General features: G+C 46.4%; 1 protein-coding gene across 10 annotated transcripts in view; it reads left to right on the top strand.

The window, feature by feature from the left end:
• FAM120B (family with sequence similarity 120 member B) overlaps nt 1-15492 on the top strand; it is an 82418-nt gene that overhangs the window by 3549 nt on the left and 63377 nt on the right. For 7 of the 10 annotated variants that reach the window (XR_016395287.1, XM_089922273.1, XM_089922274.1 and 4 more), the window contains exons 2-3: nt 7579-9048; nt 14057-14237. Coding sequence is in view for 9 of the 10 variants with exons in the window: in XM_089922273.1 (XP_089778399.1) it covers nt 7600-9048; nt 14057-14237 (1630 nt within the window). In the remaining variant the exon portion in view is untranslated. Of the gene's footprint in view, nt 1-7578; nt 9049-9092; nt 9115-14056; nt 14238-15492 lie in introns of those variants that run through there. The other 3 variants (XM_022561526.3, XM_022561517.3, XM_089922275.1) reach the window with 2 other exon arrangements.

Here is a 15492-nt window from a genome sequence, read left to right on the forward strand (position 1 = left end):
ATTTTTTTAATTAAAAAAAAAAAATTACTTTTAAATTAAAAAAAAAAAAATTTTTTTTATTTTTTGGCCACACCACAATAGCTTGTGGGATCTTACCCCAGGCCCCATGCAGTGGAAGCGCGGAGTCCTAACCACTGGAGCCATTCCCTACTTTCTTAATAGAATGTGCTAAATGTGATATGAACTTTCCCTAATCCTGTGATATGATCTCAAGTAAACATTTTAAACATAAAATTTGTGATGCAAACAGTGTTAGGGCTCGTTGAGGCACATACAACTGTTTTCCCTGTTATTTGTTTGGAGTTTTTATGTCTTTCGGCCTCTTTCAGTGTTTTTGTCCCTTTGCTTTCCCCAGGTCAGCTGTTAGAGGTTCTGACCCTTGTCAGTATGTGCGTGCCTGCCTCAAATGCTTTTTCCATACTTTTCTTCACTGTGGACTTAGGAGCTAATTGTTAGAACTATGTAGAAGAAGAATTTATAGATGATAAATCAGAGCCTGAGAAGTTGTTTATGAATAAATTGTTTCAGTTTTACTTGTGAATTTTAAAATTTATGTTGGAGTCTTATCCTGAATTCTGGATACATGAGGCATAAGTTTTTGTAGGTGGCAGACATTTTCCTTTTCTATGTTCATTGACTTGAAGGGGTTTTGTAGCGCTGCAGTCGGGTGCGGAGAGACCCAGGGTCCAGCCTTCTGGGTTGCTCCTTCAGTCCAGCCTTTCTGTTGGGCCCCTGGGACTGGGAGGACCTTCAGAAAGGAGCGCTCTGGGCTAAGCGCGTGCCCCGCAGGCTGACTCTGCCACGCGAGTTGGTGTTCCGCGCGTGCCGGCAGCAAGTGCAGTGTTGGGGTGGGGGCTCCCCTAGTGAGAGGAACCGGTTTCGGAGGCAGGTGGATTCAAATCCCGGCTTTGCCGTTGCCGTCTGTGACCTCAGGCAGGTGACTGAGCAGCTCACACTTGCTGGCTGCCGCCCAGCAGCCGTTCGTTCCTGCCTTCGTCGCTGGCAGGCGTGCCCCACAGTGGAGTCCGAGCAAAACTTGATAGCGTGCCAGTGGGACGAGAGGGGTGTCTGCCGTGGGGCTCGTAGAATAAGCTGCACATATTTAAAGTGTACGGCTTGGTGCGTTTTGACATGTGTTTGCGCACCCGCAGGCTTTCTTCTTTCCTGACGGACCCTGAGCCTTTGCTCCTTCTTTCAAGGTGCATGTCTTAGGGACTTCGTCTTGCTGGTTGCTGTGCCTACAGCTGCTAGATCTCTGGTATATCGGGGAGGGTGGGGGAGCAGAAGAGCCTCTCTGTACCCTCCTTTGTCTTTTGCAGCAGGAAACAGGGCTCTGCCTCCCTGCAGTGTTGGGGTTCTTCCATATCCACATGAGGGAGGGTGCTGGGCTTTGCGGGGGGGTAGCTGGTTTTCCCCAGTCGGGCCTGCCTCTCTCCCTCCTCCACAGCACAGGCAGGGCAGTGCTTCTAAAATGCGCTTGCTTAAGAGCCTGAGCAGCATCTGCTTTCCCTTAGGATGAAGTGTGCACGTGTGTGCGGCTGTGCAAACTGGTCGCTGCGCCTCTTCGTCTCTCTAGACTCTTCTTCCCTTACGACAGAGGTTCTGGCCAGACTGAGGGGTTTTGTTTTTGTTTTTTTCCCCGTTTTCCACGTTGAAGAACACATTTATAATACAGTAAATAAAGTGCAGGTTAAACTACCTAATAGAACAGATATTTTAAGCACCTTAGAAACACTGATTTAATAATAAAAAAGACACCTTATGGACTTAAAAAAGATTCATCCCTTATTCCTCTTGCTTACGCAGCCCCCCCCCCCATCCGCCTGCTCTCCCCTCTCCCTCTGGCTGTGCCTGCCGGCTCTTCTGCCTCATGTCGGGGCCGCTTGGAATGCCCTTCCTCAGGATGGCCGTCGTGGATCCCAGGTCTGGGTTGGGTCTTCCTGCTGAATATTCTGCACGCCCTCTGCTTTTCTCTGCCCTACAGTAATGCCCAAGTGATCATTGCTTGTTGGAGGCTTTCCTGCTGGAGCATAAGCTGCCAGAAGGCAGGGACCCTGTCATGGCTCCACAGCTGCTGTAGCGATGACTCAGGTAGCTGCTGAATGAGTAAACCCGACTTATGTCTAAATAAAGTTACCTGGTGTCATTGAGGAGAAGTAAGTATGAATGAGTTACAACTACAGTTAGGGAAAAATGACCAATATGTGCTTTTGCGTTGACTCAGCAGTTTCACACCTAAGATTAATCCCAAGGAAATGATCAGAGACGGTGTGTTCAGAGATGTGTATTCACGGATGTGACTGACATTCTTATTTATGGCATACGGCATTGGAAATGAATGTTCAACAGTAGGGTTAGATAACTCCTATTATGTCTACATGGTGCATCCGTTAAAAGTGACACTGCAGGAGGTTAACATTACGACTTGGGAATATATTCATAATAAACTAAGACACAGAAGTAGATTATAGAAAAGCATGATCCCAATTTTTAGTAACAATGAATAATTAAAAAAACTAGAAATATGTACTCAGATGTTTGTTGTAGTCACCCTTGGAAGGTGAGATTAGTAGTTTTTTTCTTTTTGTGCTGCCCTGAATTTTCTGCAAAGAACATAGCTACTTTTTTAATCAGAAAAAATTTTTTATAAATAAGTACGTTCCTGATATTAAAAAGTAATATAGGTTGTAAAAATCATAAATACAGTAAAGCCTGACTAAAATTTATATGGCTTTGTTTTGAATTTTGAGATAATTTAATAATTTTGACTTGTGCTGGGCTTATTTCACTGAACTTTAGCAACTAATGAAAAATGATGACCAAATTTATAATATAAATAAAATTGCATCACAACAATTGAGTCTTATAAACCTCATTTTGCATATAAGAAGAATGAAGTAACTTGCTCCAAGATTCACTGCTAGTAAGTGGAGGTTAGAATTTCAACTCAGCTCAGTTTTGTTGTAGAGCCTTCCCTTCTGTCAGCAGTGCTGTGCTGCCCAGCGTTCTTTTTCCCTAGGCCGCAGCCAAGAGGGGTCGAGCTCCCAACTCGGTGCATCTGCCACGCACGGTTTTCTGAATGTTGGCGTCAGTGGTCATGGCCAGACTGTGGTCCGGAGGGTCCTCCAGGGAGGGCACACTGAGTCTGGAGTCGTGACGGCTGTAGGCTTTCCATTTCCACTTGGAATAAACTTTATTGAGGTTGAAGTTAGTGTTAAAATATCCCTCTGACACTTGTTAAGACAGTGAGAAGGACTCTCTTCAAGACTTGAGTGGTGAGAGAGGTGGGCTCAAGTTCGAACACAGCACAGACACCGGGGGATTGAGAGCCTGCAGCAGAGGGAGGGTCGCTGGGACTGGAGGGCGGGGGAGCAGTTAGATCAGATCTTGAGGAGGGTCACATGTCAAGGGTGGGGTTACTCAAGCTGACTCAGCAGGAATCTGGCTAAACTTGGTAAGGATGAACTTGCAGCTCAAGGTGGAGGCCTGTCGAGAAGAGGGCCCAGGAGCCTGAGTTTGGTCAGGGAGAGCGTGTCGGCCAGTAGTTCCGCGAGTCCCGTGTGGAGGCCTCTGACAGCAGGGAGAGCAGCCTGGTGCAGCCGCCCGGACCACCTGCGGTGAACCGCAGCCCTGGCTGTGAATTCCAGTGAGCGCTGGGCAGTTGCCGTGTCTCGTGTGCTGGCCTGGGACACATGTTCATCCCTGAATTTTCAGTCCCTGTTCTTACCCTGCTGTGTTGAAAGGGTCCCTGTAAGTTCCTCTTTTTAGCTGAGGCTAATGGGGAGGAGAGGAGAGAGCAGACTTCAGATCCTCCACTTAAAGGTGTGAGGGGCCTCATGAGAGGGCCCAGGCCCTGGGCAGCAGGTTACCCCTGGGAGAACAATGGTCCAAGAGTCAGACACGGAGCATGGAAAAAGAGGACTGTATGTTCTTCACTGAATCCTGGGACATTGTCCAAGAGATTCTTCCAATATTCAGTTTTCTAACAGAAGGTCCCTCTCTGTTTTACTTTGCTGTTTACTCTTCATGAGAGCTCAAACACTGTGATGTTACACGTTAACTTGTAGATTTTTGTCTTGTAGAGACATTATTTCTGTCTGATAAAGATCTATCCAAAGGTTATGGTTCTATTTCTGTAGGACATTAACCCAATTCGTCTCCAACTTTAAAAAGCTCACTTTGGTCGGCCAGCTCTTCAGATGCGCTCGGAACTGGCTTCCTGTCTTACAGTTTCTTTCATTAATTTATATTTGCATGGGTTATGTCTTTTCACCTTTGAACATTATGCCTTGACACCTTTGGGATGCTGGATGTGGCTCAAGGTGGCCACAACTGCTGGTACTGGTTGCCTACAAACACTGCTCCATGGGGGGCAGGGTGTGTGCCCTGGGCTGTCCATGGGTCCACTGTTGCTGTGTCCAGAGTGACTCTCCATGTGTAGCTTTTGACCCCGTTCTCTCAGTGGCAGATAGGGTGCATATGTGTTTTGCTGCCTCTCTCTTCATTTCTCCAAGTGTTTGTCAGTTGAAAGACTGTGAATAAAGGAGCTTCTGGGCTTCTCCTTCCTCTTCTCTCCAGGCCTCATTTACTGGTAACCCAGTACATTGGGATTGGTCTGGATGTAAGGAGAACAGAGCCATTGCTAGGAGCGAGGCCTCCTCCCGTGTCACACACTCTAGCTGTACTTGTGCACCTGCTGCTCTTTCCTAAAATCTCCTGCACTGATGCTTTGTTTCCCAGACCAGTTTGTCAGCTACTCAAGGGCAGACTCTACTCTGTACTCTTTGCCCACAGTTGGAGTCTATAAACTTGTCGATCCCTGATTTCTCTTTATACACTTGCCCTTTGATGCCTTTTTCTATTTATTCGTTCACAAGTGGTTGCCAGGCCCTCATGTGCCTGATACTGTGCTGGGTGTTAGGGATCTGACAGGGTGACATCTTCTGCCCTGAGGCCCACATTAATGCACGTGACTCCCAGACTGTATTTTGGGCAGTGGGACTCCTACCTAGTGAGACATAACTTTTGTTTTCCAGGCAACAGTTATCTAGATAATGACAATTTCCTGTATAATTTGCAGGTAGAATAAATGAAATTTTGTATATGTGTGTGTATATATACGTATAATTTTACAATATATATATTGCATAATCATATATGTATTTGCAGTCATCTTAAAAACTACCTTTAGAGTATATGTTGTTAGCAGTAAAAGGCTTAAAAAAACAGAAGAAAGTTGTTTAAAAAGGTAATATCCAGATTTCTCTTTTTAAGCATCTCCTTTCACACCACACTGACTGCATTGATGGCGGGCTAACACTGCATTAATGCTTTGAAGAGCCGAAGTGCCGGAAGGCATCCTCTAATGCCCAAGTCCCCAAACCTTTGCCTATCCAAAATTGTCTTTGTGAATGCCATAGAAGAGCACATTGTAACATAACATTCCTGAGGTAATTTGTGATTCAAACTGTGAGAAATTGGCAGTGTGAAAGACAGGAAAAACCAGTACATGTTTAAAAAATAGTGAGCTTTTCACTACTGGGGTAAGCAAGGAGGAAAAACATTTGAATAAAATCAAAGCAGAGGCTGAGCCCGACTTCTTGCAAAATAAAGAGGAGAGTGTTTCAAGAAACTCAGTGTTGTCACTTGCAGTTTTAGTAGAAAAATGCTTGAAACAAAAATGTCTTTTTATCGGTGAGGGAAGGCAGCCAACGCAAATGTGGCAGAGCTGCTACACAAACGGGCCCACGTCTGTGAGGGGTGGGAGTGAAGGCGGTGCCGATGCTTTGCCCTCCTGGCTCCATCTCCCCGCGGGCTTGGTGGGAGGGTCCTCAGCACCCGCACGAGCTCGGGGAAAGAAGCAGGTCTCCTCCCGCCGTATAGAAAGAGTCCGCCTCCTGCTGGGTAAGATCTGCCTTGGATCCACTCGTCGTCCACAGACCTTGCCTTTTTTTTTTTTTAAATCCATTTTGGTATTTTGTACAGTCTGACATTGTGTTCTGAAACATATCCCCTTTCCACACCAGGCCCGGAGGGCCCGACTGGAGAACTGCCTTATGGCTGAGATAATCATGTTATGAAGTCCATCTCCTGCTTCACAAACACACCTTCCCAAGATGAACCCACTGCTAGCAATAGGTCTGCAGTGGTTTGGGGTATATGGATCCACTATGTGTAACAACTTAATGAGCAAGGCCTCACTCAATTTCAACTTAAATGTGTGCTATTTGTGTCCACTCAGTTTTTAGATATTCTTTATTATTAATGGCTATTAAACAGATAACTCCAAATTCTCTTAGGGGCAAGGGTTCATTAACAGGCAGCAAATTCTTAAAAGATAATCCACGAGGGGGCCTTTTCCCAGCCTAGTAATTTATTTACTGAAATAGGGCTTACAGTTTTTTACCCGCCAGGGTTGTTTTGAAGAGTGGAGACGTGTGCTTTGAGTGCCCAGTGCTGTCTGGCAGGAAGTGGGCACAGACAGGAGCTGTTACTGCTGTGCGTGGGCAGCTTGGGGCTGCTGCCCTCAGTCCCCAGCCTGGGAGAGGCACCATTTGCTCTTGTGCTGCTGTTTGCATAGTAAGGATACTTTTGTTTTGTTTTATCAGAGGACCGGAAGCCCTGATGAAAAGAATAGGCCGTTAAGATAAAAGATGTCTGACCACTGATGGGTGTTACTGGCTATACTACATCTTTTGTTATGTGTAAGGACATCATACTTATTACATAAAGGACTCTGCTTAGATTTTTTCCAGATTGTGAATTCTGATCCTTTGAACTATTTTGTGTGTTTTTACATTTTAGAATGGGCAGTTTTCCATCCAAAGTCAGTCAGTCACCACCTCAAATGTTGCTGCATTTGGCCTAGTGAATATTCATGTAGTTTCCTTTTTAACACCTTTATTGAGATGCACTTGATGCACAGGAAACTGCACATATGTACAGCGTATGATTCGAGAGGTTGAGCATGCGTTCACCCGTGACACCATCCCCACAGCCAAGGTGGTGAATGTGTCCATCACCCTGTCTCCGCTCTGTCAGTCCCTGTCTCCTCCTGCCCCACTGCAGACGACCACAGGGCTCTTGCCACTGCGGGCAGCTCAGCTCTCAGTGGGCTAGGCTTTTACATAAGTGGGATCATGCAGTGTGCACTCCTTGGTCCAGCTTTCACTCAGCAAAATTATTTTGAGAAACATCAGTGTTGCACGTATCAATTTTACATTTTATGTTTTCAAAATTAACTTCTGTTTGAGCTGCTAGATGGGCAGTATTACTTCTTTGAAATTGTTAACCTGTTTTCGAACTTTGTTGAGAAATCTCTTGAGTAATAGTCTTAGTGACAATCTTAAAAGAGTGCTGCCCTGTGCTGTCCTGGTGGAAGTCCGACTCAGCACCTTACTCGCAGGCGCAGCCCCACGGGTGTGTCCGGGGAAGCCTCTTCAGGCTCCTGACCAGCGTGACGTGCTCTGTGTTGTGCTGGAGACAGAGAGTGAATGTTAAATATTGTCTGTGTTTGCTCTGAAAGGAGCCATATGTCTGGTGATAACGCCATAAGTACTCATTTCTTTTCCTTTCCAGATCCTTTCCAGGAGGTCAGTTATGGGTGTGAGAGGCTTACAGGGATTTGTGAGAAGTAGCTGCCCACATATATGTATGGTAGTAAATTTCAAAGAGCTGGCAGAGCACCACCGAAGCAGGCATCCTGGAGGGACTCCTACCATTGTGGTCGATGCCATGTGTTGCCTCAGATACTGGTACACGCCGGACTCTTGGATCTGTGGTGGCCAGTGGCGGGAATACTTTTCTTCTTTGCGAGAATTTGTGAAAACTTTTACAGCTGTTGGCATCAAGTTGGTATTCTTCTTTGATGGCATGGTGGAGCAGTCCAAGAGAGACGAGTGGGTGAAACGAAGACTCAGGAACAACAGGGAGATAGCCAAGATCTTCCATTATATCAAGTCCCACAGGGAGCAGCCTGGCAGAAACATGTTCTTCATCCCCTCAGGGCTGGCCATATTTACTCAGTTTGCTTTGAAGGCCCTGGGTCAGGAAACTCTGTGTTCGTTACAGGAGGCCGACTATGAGGTGGCTTCCTATGGCCTCCAGAACAACTGTCTTGGGATTCTTGGAGAAGACACTGACTATTTAATTTATGACACCTGTCCCTACTTTTCCATCAGTGAGCTCTCCCTGGACAGTCTGGACACCATCATGCTCTGCCGAGAGAAGCTCTGTCAGAGCCTGGGTCTCAGCCTGTCTGACCTTCCTCTTCTGGCCTGCCTGCTTGGCAACGACATCATCCCAGAAGGCATGTTCGAAAGCTTTCGTTACAAGTGCTTGTCTTCTTATACCTCTGTGAAAGAGAACTTTGACAAAAAAGGTAACATTATCTTAGCTGTAGCGGACCACATATCTAAAGTTCTTCGGTTGCATCAAGGTGAGAAGAAGCTGGAAGAGATGTTACCTTTGGGGCCAAACAAAGCTCTTTTTTATAAAGGAGTGGCATCATATCTTTTGCCAGGACAGAAGTCTCCATGGTTTTTCCAAAAACCTAAAGGTGTAGTAACTTTGGACAATCAGGTACTATCCATGAGTTCAGATCCTAAATCCAAGCAAGAAGCTCCCGTGTGTACAGACCCTGAATCCAAGCAGGAAGTTCCCATGTGTACAGACCCTGAATCCAAGCAAGAAGTCCTTTTGTATACACACCCTGAATCCAAACAAGAGGTTCCCGTGTACACAGACCCTGAATCCAAACAAGAAGTTCCCATGTGTACAGATCCTGAATCCAAGCAAGAAGTTCCCATGTACACAGACCCTGAACCCAAGCAAGAATTTCCCTTATGTACACACCCTGAATCCAGGCAAGAAGTTCTCTTATGCACACACCCTGAATCCAAGCGGAAATTACCTGTAGGTATGGACCCTGAATTTAACCTAGAAGCACCCCTGTGTACAAACCCTGAAATTAAACAAGAAGATCTTGTAAATATGGGGCCTGAAGTCAAGCAACAAATAACTATGGTTCCGGATCCTGAGATCTTGAAGGTATGTAGATGTGCCCGCCCAGATCTAACGTCATGATGGAAAGTGTACCCATTGATAGATTTGACAGTGAGTATTTATTGACTGCCTGCAGTGGTTAAGACAATGGGGTGGGGGGTGGGGGTGGCAGGCACAGGACAGAACCCTTGGAGTTTAGCTAGGAAGTAAGATACAATACATGTGAAAACCCACATTATAAACTCTGTCTCACGTTGTTACATCACTGTTACAGAGAGAGTGCTCGAAATTTGGAAGAGAGTAATCACTGTGGGTGAAGTAGAGAGAGAAGCTCCCAGAGGAGGGATAACTGAAGCCAGGCCTTCATGGGGCTGAGATTTGTTGTGAACAGGTGAAGATGGGGTCTGTGGGAGCGCCGGAGGGGTGGCCTGTAGAATCTCCCCTCAGGCACAGTTCTGGGACAGGTAGCAGAGGCATGGGGTTTGAAGGGCTAAGTAAGGAGAAAACAGTTGGAAAAGATAGACTGCGGCCAGATTGTGGATTTTGGTACATGCCATGCTAGGAATTTGGACGTAGTCCTGAAGGTAGTATAGAGCCTTGATAGTTTTTGAAGGAGAGCCACTGTTTATTAACTGCTTGCTGCATGTAGGATCTGTCTACGCGCAGTGCGTGTATTTTAGCTCATTGAATCCTCTCGTTCTCCTTGGGTTACAGAGAAGGTGCATGTCCACATGAATGCCCTGAGGCATCTCAGCAAGTGCAGAACCAAACATGACCACAACCTTTCATTGTTCTGGCATTGACTGTCACCATCTTGTACAAGTTAAAAACCTGGGAACCATCTCTCCCATTTTTCGTAACCAGTCTCTCCCAAGTCTTGGTACTTCGATCTATTCGGTGGATCTTACCACCCTAGGCCAAAATATCGCTTGTGTGAATGACTGCAGTCATCTCTGAGCGCTCTTCCTAAACAGACTTCTGCCCCTTCCAGTCCATTTGTCATGCTGCACACAGAAATAAAACCCTTATTTGCATTCCGTAGCTCTTAGGAGGGAAACAGTAACCGGAACAAGGCTGGCAGCCATCACCCAGCCACTACCTGCAGCTCCACCTTTGTCTGCCCCTCGGCTGCTTGCAGCCTCGCATGTGCTCTTCGCCCTCCTGGACGGCTCTCCTGCCCCCTTCTGCTAGTCGATGCCTGCTCGGCTTTTCCACCACACACGCAGAGAAGCCCCCTGGCTGCCCACCCTGTGTGTGTGTGCCTGACGTTTGCAGCGCATGCCCCTGGAATGTCGTATTTGGTTCCTGTCTTTCCTGCTAGATGGGGCGGTTCTGTGAGGGCAGGACCTTGTTTGTTCTTGTCATTGCCAAGCCCCTTGTCCTGTCCTGCTGTCTGTCTGGTAGGGGCTGCTAGTTCAGTCTCAGAGGGGATGTTCTCTGTCTCTTGTATCTTCAGGTTTTCTCTAGTGACTTCTTCCCTCCCTCCTGTACAACTGCAGGGGTTCTCCTGTCCAAAAGGTCTTTCCCCTCTTTCTCTGTTACATATATTGTAGCAGAGGAGCTAAGAGGTAGAAGGTGATACATGTTTTAAGAGAGTTGTAGGTGAAAAAGTATTAAGTTAAATTTATTCTACTGGGAAGCATTCTTAACTGCTTTTTAGAGGAAAAAGAATGTGGGGTGGACGTTGGAGGAAGGTTAGAAGTGGACCTCCACGTGGAGGTGCTGCCAGGCAGTGGGACATGAGTAGAACATGACAGCAGGGCACAGGTGGGCCTCAGCAGAGAATGAGGAGTCGTCTGATGAGGAAGAAGGAGAAGAGCGTGGAGGAAGGACAGAGAACTAAACCTGGGCTCGACTTGCATGTGTTCAGTTTGGTCGTGCAGGTGGCTCTCCAATGACACATCTCTTTGTAGTTGTTCATGGTTCCCAGAAGGCGTTCCTTGCTGAGTCTCCTTCGGTCATCGCACAGCTCTGTCGCTAGATGCGTGGGTGAGGACATAGGTGTGAAAGTGACATGGTCTGCAGTAGTCACACGACTAGCGCTTGGCAGACCCCGGCGTTGAACCCAAGCCTTTGACGCTTTCCAAGATCACCACTGCCTTCCCTGCTGGTCTAGAAGTTCATTGGCGCTTAGAGAGGTGACACAGTCGTGGTCGGTAGTGTAGAAGCAGGAGAGTGGAGGAGTGTGTAAGGGAACCCCCCTGCTCTGAGTCTTCATTCGAGAGGCGGCGGTGTCTGCGTCTCAGCCAGCCCAGGACTCTGACTGAGCGATCACCTGCCACATCCACAGCGCCATTCCAGTCCCTCTCTGCTCACTCTCCTTTGCTCTGGCCCCTGCCAGTCCCTGACTTCCGCTCCGGTCTCCCGTCTGTGTACACCTTGCACCTGTCCCGTCTGGGCTCCTCGTCACGCTCCCTGGCTCATCCGCCACACCCACCCCATACCCACCTGGGCTTCCGCTGTGCTCATGGGCGTCCTGGCCATCTCACCCAGTCTCCTGCAAGGGGAGTGCGGACAGGTTGGGTCTGACTGCCAAGGGTAGCACGTGTGTGCTGAAAGAGTTCAGGATTTAGTTCTTACACTCTTTAAGGAGGCATTGGCTATCAAGCAGAGGTGTGGTGAGATCAGTTCTTTGTTTTTTGAAACATTGGGTACACGGCAGAGAATGGCTATTGGCACATAGGAGGGTTGGGTGGCCTCAGAGAGCTGTGGTCTCCCAGGGGCCTGGGGGAGTTCAAATTACAGGGATTTGGGGAGCAATTTGGAGGCAAAAAAGGCAGGAGCTGGGGATGGGGTTGCTCTTTCAGGAAGTTTGGCAGAAGCCTGGGATGGGAAGAGGCCGGCAGAATCTGGTAGGCCTGTCTGCCGCTTGCGGGGGGAGGGTAAGGGCAGATAGTCTGCTGTTCCAGTGACACTCGCATTTACTGAGCTTAGTGATACCTTTGAAAACAATTTTGAAGTTTCTTAAGTTTCCCTTAATTTTTCCTTAAAAAATTTTTTGCAATGGAGTCTTCCAGCCCTGTCAATAGGTAACCAAAATTCAATTGTGTGCATTTTGACCACACATAGTCACCCTGGAAATCCTTAGGTGCAAAGTTGCTGAATGCAGCAATTACCTGAGTACATACCCACAACCACTGCTGTTTCCTCCAGAGTTACACACTGTTGGATAAACTGAATTCTTGCTTTAGAATATTCAGGTTAGGTGCATATGTTAAAGTTTTTCCAAGTGTGGAATGCTATATAATATCTACAGTTAAGGGCAGAGATAAAAAGATACTGAGGTGATGAGCTAATTAATGAATTAATATTACGCTTGTAGAGAACTTCTCTGAAAACCCTGTGTATACCCAGAAAAGAATGTTACATCTCAAATTCTGTAGAGTTGCCAAAATTGAAGATTTCTTAGTAGAGTGAATATAATTTATTATAGCTATATACATAACTTTGTCAAAATACTAACTCTTCTGAAATAAAAAAAGAGTAAGAAATGGAAGAGGGAATAGGAGAATAAATTAGAAGGTATTCTGCCTTAAAAGGATCATGAAATATCTAACCATATTGTTTCTGATAGATTCTGTATCAAAAGGGGTGTTATAGAGAAATAGGCTACTTCTAATGATCTTTGATTGGTTAGAGCATCAAGTAATAACTCTTTTGGAATCCTTGCTGACCTTAAAGTTGCTAGTTTGTCTGCCATCCTGATTTAAAGAAATTTTAGCCATGAGATAGACACTCGAGTATGTCCAGCCTGAGACCAGTACTTACCACCTATTGGCCATGCACTATGTGCCAGCCTTGTATATTAACACATTTAATCCTCAGGATAGTTCTGTGAGGTCAGCACCTTTGTTAAACCTGTTTTACATATGAAGGAAGTGAGGAGTTAAAGGGATTAGGACTCAAGTCTACAATAATGAATGGGCGTGACTGAGCTGCTTCACGTGTATGAATAACAACGGGACACTGACACACAGAGGTTTTGGTGTTCCAGGTTATTGGCAGAACATTTTAAGGGCCATTAGTGGTAGGCTGGATTTAAATTCTGAAGAGTAATCTAGATGAATTTATTCCTGCAGTAATAAGAATGTTTTTGCAGGAACATGAAACCTGTATGGAGGATATTATAGGCCGTCTGATCTTAGCTACTCATTGAATGAGAAAGTGGTATCCATTTAAATCATACATCTCATCACCTACCATGTGCTGCCACTGTGCTGCATTCGAAGTAGAAAGAAATGAGTGCCCAGTGCATAGTTGCTGCTCAATAAAAAATCCCTGAACAGTTGAATGAACGTGATGCAGTTTCTAATCCCAGGGAGTTTATGGTTTAATAGGAGAGGTAAGGCCAGGTAACCAGTGTAGGGTAAATGTGAGTTTGAGCCCATCAGGCCAGGGGTAGGTGAGTTCCTGCTCAAAGAGGATGACAGGGTTATGGAGAGATGACGCTTTAGGGGACCCTCAGAGGAGCAGAGACTGGGAAGTGGCTGGTTGGGAAGGGCTGAAAGAGGTCAGTTTTCCAGAGCACAGGGAGGATTCTTGCAGAACTGTGGAGATTGGGCCCCAGAGAGTCCACGAAGGGCAATGGTGTACGTGGGAAAGGAGATGGAGGCCTCCGCGGGGCCTCCCTTGAGTCTCAGGCTGAAGAATCTGTGGTAGCCGGCCAGATGCTTTGAGGAGGCATTGACTGGGCCTCTGTTTCCAGGAAGGCAGAGTATCGCTGGGATGAAGGGTGGCTTGGAGAGAGGAGACACTGGTGGGGGCGGCTGGAGCCCTGGGTAGCACCTCTCCGTCAGGTGGACAGGATGATGAATGACGGCAGGAGGAAGTACGACAAGTCTGGTAGGTGATTGGAAATTGGAGGAGGAGCAAGAGGAGTAATAGAAAGCTTTGAGCCAGAAGCCCAAAGGAAAGGAGGCACAGAGGCCAGCTTGACGTCATGAGTTCGAGTGACAGTTACTCTATTTCTGAGCCCTCAGAGGCGTTGGATTTCCTATTAAAGGTCACTGTTTTGTTTTCAGCGAGAAACCAGTTGCATTTAAATTTCCGGCAGGTCGCCAGAGCACATCACGTCCAGGCAGAGAGCTACTTGGTGTACAACGTCATGAGCAGCGGGGAGGTCGAATGCAGCAACAGTCTGGAGGATGCGATGGACCAAGCTCTGCCCAGCCAGGCCTTCGTCTACCGCCCAGTGCGGCAGCGGGTGTACTCCCTCTTGCTGGGGGATAGCGAAGGTGAGTCATGGTCTCGCAGTGACTGTGCTCGTGGACCTGAATTCTGAGAACTGACCAGACAAAGTAGAGTGCATTCTTTCAGGACTCGGGGTTTATTTCTCTGTGAAATCTGTAATGTAGAATGCCACTCGCATCTGTGCAGAATAAAGGGTAAATGCCTTGGGACGTCTATATCTAATTAGCAAGCATTTGACCAGTATTCATTAAAAGAGAAGTGCATTGTTTCTGTAAAATGTCGAGGTTTTTTTTTTTTCCGCCGCACAGCATATGGGATCTTATTTCCCCAACCAGCGATCGAACCCACGCCCCCTGCATTGGAAGTACAGAGTCTTAGCCACTGGACCACCAGGGAAGTCCCTAAAATGTTGTATTTTTATGCCTTAAAAGGATTCGTCCTTTTTAAAAAATGTGAAAACCCTTTCCTCCTGTAGGAGTGTAGGGTGTGTTTATTATTAGAAGACAGCGTCTAGTTACTCTCCCTCAAAATGTGAGTTTCGTAAAATGATTGTATATAATCATATATTTTAAAATATAAACAAAATTTTCCTTTGGAGTTTTTGTAATTAAGTTTATGTTTTTCCATCTGTATTTCAGTTTCACAGTAGGAACAAGAGGATAAGGAGAGGACTGTCCATGGCTAGGCCAGTAAAATTGAGAGGACCTTTAACACCAGGAATAAAATTAATCAGACCCTGTAACCCTCTGTTAGGAACAGTCTGGGGAAATTGGGAGTGTCGGAGAGCGCTCTGTAGCACAGACTAGTGATGCTTAATGCATGCAGTTACCTCCGTGCAAGGCCTTGCTGACCTGAGGCAGGCTGCTGGAACACCATGGTCTGATCGGATGGTGCTGGGATGAGAAACAGAGTCTGGCACACTACTATCAGGGCAAGGATTGAAGCAGAAAAGTCCTGGTGAAAGGATGTCTGTGGCCCATTTGCCTAAACTCCATTATCTCCAAACCTACCAACATTACTATTAATATTATTCCAGAAAGGAAACATTTACATAATCTAAAGGTGGTGATAGAATCATCAGATTGAAGTGTTGTGATTATTCTTTTTTTGGGCAGAAGGAGTGACAGGTCCTTTGTACCCAGATTTTATTAGATTCCCAGCACCACCCAGCATGTGCTGCCTTCTCCCATAGGTGCTGTGAGAGTTCAGACACTGATGTGGCCTAAGGAGGACATGAGAAAGATGTTTAAGCTGATTTGAAGACAGAAACAGAAGAACCTATGTAAACTTTGAAACCAA

The sequence above is a fragment of the Delphinapterus leucas genome, chromosome 12 (assembly GCF_059928025.1).
Source record: "Delphinapterus leucas isolate spDelLeu-1000000601 "Yukka" chromosome 12, BTC_Dleu_Yukka2, whole genome shotgun sequence".
NCBI classification, from domain to species: Eukaryota; Metazoa; Chordata; class Mammalia; order Artiodactyla; family Monodontidae; genus Delphinapterus; species Delphinapterus leucas.